This window comes from Oncorhynchus mykiss, chromosome 17 (assembly GCF_057628025.1).
Source record: "Oncorhynchus mykiss isolate SJ-2025 chromosome 17, ASM5762802v1, whole genome shotgun sequence".
In the NCBI taxonomy this organism is placed as follows: Eukaryota; Metazoa; Chordata; class Actinopteri; order Salmoniformes; family Salmonidae; genus Oncorhynchus; species Oncorhynchus mykiss.
In genome coordinates this window covers 72,400,001-72,406,840 of record NC_143038.1, presented here as the reverse complement: position 1 = coordinate 72,406,840, position 6,840 = coordinate 72,400,001, and the positions used below count along the sequence as shown (strand labels likewise).

General features: G+C 39.3%; 1 protein-coding gene across 1 annotated transcript in view; it reads left to right on the top strand.

The window, feature by feature from the left end:
• The first annotated feature begins 1,415 nt into the window (after nucleotides 1–1,415).
• Nucleotides 1,416–6,840, top strand: part of LOC110494809 (glutamate receptor-interacting protein 2-like) — a 182,387-nt gene continuing 176,962 nt past the window's right edge. The window contains exon 1 of the mRNA XM_036948442.2: nucleotides 1,416–1,446. Coding sequence (XP_036804337.2) covers nucleotides 1,416–1,446 — 31 coding nt within the window. The remainder of the gene's footprint in view (nucleotides 1,447–6,840) is intronic.

Genomic DNA, 6,840 nt, shown 5'->3' with positions numbered 1-6,840 from the left:
AGAATTGTTTTTTCCCCCACAAATGGGCTTTATTACAGACATAAATACTCCCCCCCCCCTCCCCATGGTAGTACCAGTTTATTTTTAGCCAATAGAATAGCTCCATGGGAAACGTAGTACCAGTTTTTCTGAGCCAATAGAATATCTCCATGGGAAACGTAGTACCAGTTTATCTGAGCCAATAGAATAGCTCCATGGGAAACGTAGTACCAGTTTTTCTGAGCCAATAGAATATCTCCATGGGAAACGTAGTACCAGTTTATCTGAGCCAATAGAATAGCTCCATGGGAAACATAGTACCAGTTTATCTGAGCCAATAGAATAGCTCCATGGGAAACGTAGTACCAGTTTATCTGAGCCAATAGAATATCTCCATTGGAAACCAAATACCAGTTCAGAGTGGGTTCATCCTCCACCTGTGTTACATCTTGTTGGCAGGTTGAGACGGCTGCTGTGTAAACAAACCATGAAACATGGTGGCACCCCCAGGCGCCCCCTGGCATCAGGAATGGTTTACCCCGTCCTGTGGAGCCCCAGGCACCCCCTGGCATCAGGAATGATTTACCCCGTCCTGTGGAGCCTCAGGCACCCCCAGAACCCCCTGGCATCAGGAATGGTTTACCCTGTCCTGTGGAGCCCCAGGCACCCCCTGGCATCAGGAATGATTTACCCCGTCCTGTGGAGCCCCAGGCACCCCCAGGCACCCCCTGGCATCAGGAATGATTTACCCCGTCCTGTGAAGCCCCAGGCACCTGGAACGTTAATCCAGATCTGGAGCAACGAAGACAGACAGACCAGGGTGTAGCAAGAGGTTTTTAACACAGGAATTTGCTCTGCGCTTAAATTGTATATTGAATGGCTATGAAGGTTTCTGAAATATGAGTTACTGTGTTTAACTAAGCAGTAATACCAGGGACCTACATTAAACCCCTCCTTTTTACTTCTACAATCCTCATATGGCCATTATATCCTCAAGAGAGGCTGAACAGAGTGTGGCGTGCTGAAAAAGACTACGATGATAAATTGGTGGTGTAGCTGTTGTATAAACACTGTTCCTCAGCGAGTTCCTCAGTGAAGGAAGCAGTAACATATCTCTCTCACACACGCACGCACGCACGCACGCACACACACGCACGCACGCACGCACACACACACACACACACACACAGAGAGCTGCTATGATACAGACAGTAATCCGTGGTGACACTGCTGTGAAGGGGGGGAAAAAAACGTCCAGCCAACCTTTTGTCACTTCCAACATACCGTGTCGAGCGTGGCTTTGATAAATAAAATAAAAGAAAGCAGGAGTTCACACCCACTCACATGCCTCTGTCTCAAATCCCTCTCTCCATCTACCCTCCCTCCCTCTCATCCTTCAATCTCACCAGAGGACAGCATCAATTTAGAGATACGTGATGTTGTGGAACAAGAACGCCCCCAACAAGAGTATCTGTCTTTAGCTCAGTGTGCTAACACAGTCAGCGGGACTGTGATGGTTGCTAGGAGAGGAAGAACACATGATGTTAATTTCAAATAATACTAGAGCCACACAATTAGTTTCCCTCATTATACATACCCATAGGCTTCATAGTGGACGTATGGTAGCCTAGTGGTTAGAGCGTTGGACTAGTAACCGAAAGGTTGCAAGTTTGAATCCCCGAGCTGACAAGGTACAAATCTGTTATTCTACCCCTGAACAAGGCAGTTAACCCACTGTTCCTAGGCCGTCATTGAAAATAAGAATTTGTTCTTAACTGAGTTGCCTAGTTAAATAAAGGTAAAATTAAATTAAATTAAATGGTACTGTTGTTATGTATGGTAGTGTTGTTATGTATGGTAGTGTTGTTATGTATGGTGGTGTTGTTATGTATGGTAGTGTTGTTATGTATGGTAGTGTTGTTATGTATGGTAGTGTTGTTATGTATGGTGGTGTTGTTCTGTATGGTAGTGTTGTTATGTATGGTAGTGTTATGTATGGTGGTGTTGTTATGTATGGTAGTGTTGTTATGTATGGTAGTGTTGTTATGTATGGTAGTGTTGTTATGTATGGTAGTGTTGTTATATATGGTAGTGTTGTTATGTATGGTAGTGTTGTTATGTATGGTAGTGTTGTTATGTATGGTGGTGTTGTTATGTATGGTAGTGTTATGTATGGTAGTGTTGTTATGTATGGTAGTGTTGTTATGTATGGTAGTGTTGTTATGTATGGTAGTGATGTTATGTATGGTAGTGTTGTTATGTATGTTAGTGTTGTTATGTATGGTAGTGTTATGTATGGTAGTGTTGTTATATATGGTAGTGTTGTTATGTATGGTAGTGTTGTTATGTATGGTAGTGTTGTTATGTATGGTGGTGTTGTTATGTATGGTGGTGTTGTTATGTATGGTGGTGTTGTTATGTATGGTGGTGTTGTTATGTATGGTAGTGTTGTTATGTATGGTAGTGTTATGTATGGTAGTGTTGTTATGTATGGTAGTGTTATGTGTGGTAGTGTTGTTATGTATGGTAGTGTTATGTATGGTAGTGTTGTTATGTATGGTAGTGTTGTTATGTATGGTGGTGTTGTTATGTATGGTAGTGTTGTTATGTGTGGTAGTGTTGTTATGTATGGTAGTGTTGTTATGTATGGTGGTGTTGTTATGTATGGTAGTGTTGTTATGTATGGTAGTGTTGTTATGTATGGTAGTGGTGTTATGTATGGTAATGTTGTTATGTATGGTAGTGTTGTTATGTATGGTAGTGTTATGTATGGTAGTGTTGTTATGTATGGTAGTGTTGTTATGTATGGTGGTGTTGTTATGTATGGTGGTGTTGTTCTGTATGGTAGTGTTGTTATGTATGGTAGTGTTATGTATGGTAGTGTTGTTATGTATGGTAGTGTTGTTATGTATGGTAGTGTTGTTATGTATGGTAGTGTTGTTATGTATGGTAGTGTTGTTATGTATGGTAGTGTTGTTATGTATGGTGGTGTTGTTATGTATGGTAGTGTTGTTATGTATGGTAGTGTTGTTATGTATGGTGGTGTTGTTATGTATGGTGGTGTTGTTATGTATGGTAGTGTTGTTATATATGGTAGTGTTGTTATGTATGGTAGTGTTGTTATGTATGGTAGTGTTGTTATGTATGGTAGTGTTGTTATGTATGGTAGTGTTGTTATATATGGTGGTGTTGCTATGTATGGTAGTGTTGTTATGTATGGTAGTGTTGTTATGTATGGTGGTGTTGTTATGTATGGTGGTGTTGTTATGTATGGTAGTGTTATGTATGGTGGTGTTGTTATGTATGGTGGTGTTGTTATGTATGGTGGTGTTGTTATGTATGGTGGTGTTGTTATGTATGGTATTGTTGTTATGTATGGTGGTGTTGTTATGTATGGTGGTGTTGTTATGTATGGTGGTGTTGTTATGTATGGTAGTGTTGTTATGTATGGTGGTGTTGTTATGTATGGTGGTGTTGTTATGTATGGTGGTGTTGTTATGTATGGTAGTGTTATGTATGGTAGTGTTGTTATGTATGGTAGTGTTATGTATGGTAGTGTTGTTATGTATGGTAGTGTTGTTATGTATGGTAGTGTTATGTATGGTAGTGTTGTTATGTATGGTTGTGTTGTTATGTATGGTAGTGTTGTTGTGTATGATAGTGTTACATATGTTAGTGTTGTTATGTATGGTAGTGTTATGTATGGTAGTGTTGTTATGTATGGTAGTGTAATGTATGGTGGTGTTGTTATGTATGGTGGTGTTGTTATGTATGGTAGTGTTGTTATGTATGGTAGTGTTGTTATGTATGGTAGTGTTGTTATGTATGGTAGTGTTATGTATGGTGGTGTTGTTATGTATGGTAGTGTTATGTAGGGTAGTGTTGTTATGGTAGTGTTGTTATGTATGGTGGTGTTGTTATGTATGGTGGTGTTGTTATGTATGGTGGTGTTGTTATGTATGGTAGTGTTGTTATGTATGGTTAGTGTTGTTATGTATGGTTAGTGTTGTTATGTATGGTGGTGTTGTTATGTATGGTGGTGTTGTTATGTATGGTGGTGTTGTTATGTATGGTACTGTTGTTATGTATGGTAGTGTTGTTATGTATGGTAGTGTTATGTATGGTAGTGTTGTTATGTATGGTAGTGTTGTTATGTATGGTGGTGTTGTTATGTATGGTTGTGTTGTTATGTATGGTAGTGTTGTTGTGTATGATAGTGTTACATATGTTAGTGTTGTTATGTATGGTAGTGTTATGTATGGTAGTGTTGTTATGTATGGTAGTGTAATGTATGGTGGTGTTGTTATGTATGGTGGTGTTGTTATGTATGGTAGTGTTGTTATGTATGGTGGTGTTGTTATGTATGGTGGTGTTGTTATGTATGGTAGTGTTGTTATGTATGGTGGTGTTGTTATGTATGGTAGTGTTGTTATGTATGGTGGTGTTGTTATGTATGGTGGTGTTGTTATGTATGGTGGTGTTGTTATGTATGGTAGTGTTATGTATGGTAGTGTTGTTATGTATGGTAGTGTTATGTATGGTAGTGTTGTTATGTATGGTAGTGTTGTTATGTATGGTAGTGTTGTTATGTATGGTAGTGTTGTTATGTATGGTAGTGTTATGTATGGTGGTGTTGTTATGTATGGTGGTGTTGTTATGTATGGTAGTGTTATGTATGGTAGTGTTGTTATGTATGGTAGTGTTGTTATGTATGGTAGTGTTGTTATGTATGGTGGTGTTGTTAGGTATGGTGGTGTTGTTATGTATGGTGGTGTTGTTATGTATGGTAGTGTTGTTATGTATGGTAGTGTTGTTATGTATGGTTAGTGTTGTTATGTATGGTGGTGTTGTTATGTATGGTGGTGTTGTTATGTATGGTGGTGTTGTTATGTATGGTAGTGTTGTTATGTATGGTAGTGTTGTTATGTATGGTAGTGTTGTTATGTATGGTAGTGTTGTTATGTATGGTAGTGTTGTTATGTATGGTAGTGTTATGTATGGTAGTGTTGTTATGTATGGTAGTGTTGTTATGTATGGTAGTGTTATGTATGGTTGTGTTGTTATGTATGGTAGTGTTGTTGTGTATGATAGTGTTACATATGTTAGTGTTGTTATGTATGGTAGTGTTATGTATGGTAGTGTTGTTATGTATGGTAGTGTTGTTATGTATGGTAGTGTTCAAATCAAATCGAACTTATTTATTTAGCCCTTCGTACATCAGCTGATATCTCAAAGTGCTGTACAGAAACCCGGCCTAAAACCCCAAACAGCAATGCAGGTGTATGAAGCACGGTGGCTAGGAAAAACTCCCTAGAAAGGCCAAAACCTAGGAAGAAACCTAGAGCGGACCCAGGCTATGTGGGGTGGCTAGTCCTCTTCTGGCTGTGCCGGGTGGAGATTATAACAGAACATGGCCAAGATGTTCAAATGTTCATAAATGACCAGCATGGTCCAATAATAATAAGGCAGAACAGTTGAAACTGGAGCAGCAGCACGGTCAGGTGGACTGGGGACAGCAAGGAGTCATCATGTCAGGTATTCCTGGGGCATGGTCCTAGGGCTCAGGTCCTCCGAGAGAGAGAAAGAAAGAGAGAAAGAGAGAATTAGAGAGAGCACACTTAAATTCACACATGACACCGAATAGGAGAGAAGAAGTACTCCAGATATAACAAACCAACTATAGCCCCCCGACATAAACTACTGCAGCGTAAATACTGGAGACTGAGACAGGAGGGGTCAGGAGACACTGTGGCTCCATCCGAGGACACCCCCGGACAGGGCCAAACAGGAAGGATATAACCCCACCCACTTTGCCAAAAAACAGCCCCCACACCACTAGAGGGATATCTTCAACCACCAACTTACCGTCCTGAGACAAGGCTGAGTATACCCCACAAAGATCTCCGCCACAGCACGTATGGTAGTGTTTTTATGTATGGTAGTGTTATGTATGGTAGTGTTGTTATGTATGGTAGTGTTATGTATGGTAGTGTTGTTATGTATGGTAGTGTTGTTATGTATGGTAGTGTTGTTATGTATGGTGGTGTTGTTATGTATGTTGGTGTTGTTATGTATGGTAGTGTTGTTATGTATGGTAGTGTTGTTATGTATGTTGGTGTTGTTATGTATGGTAGTGTTGTTATGTATGGTAGTGTTGTTATGTATGGTAGTGTTGTTATGTATGGTGGTGTTGTTATGTATGTTGGTGTTGTTATGTATGGTAGTGTTGTTATGTATGGTAGTGTTGTTATGTATGGTAGTGTTGTTACGTATGGTAGTGTTGTTATGTATGGTAGTGTTATGTATGGTAGTGTTGTTATGTATGGTAGTGTTGTTATGTATGGTAGTGTTGTTATGTATGGTGTTGTTATGTATGGTAGTGTTGTTATGTATGGTAGTGTTGTTATGTATGGTAGTGTTGTTATGTATGGTAGTGTTGTTATGTATGGTGGTGTTGTTATGTATGTTGGTGTTGTTATGTATGGTAGTGTTGTTATGTATGGTAGTGTTGTTATGTATGGTGGTGTTGTTATGTATGGTGGTGTTGTTATGTATGGTAGTGTTGTTATGTATGGTAGTGTTGTTATGTATGGTGGTGTTGTTATGTATGTTGGTGTTGTTATGTATGGTAGTGTTGTTATGTATGGTAGTGTTGTTATGTATGGTAGTGTTGTTATGTATGGTAGTGTTATGTATGGTAGTGTTGTTATGTATGGTAGTGTTGTTATGTATGGTAGTGTTGTTATGTATGGTGTTGTTATGTATGGTAGTGTTATGTATGGTAGTGTTGTTATGTATGGTGTTGTTATGTATGGTAGTGTTGTTATGTATGGTAGTGTTGTTATGTATGGTAGTGTTGTT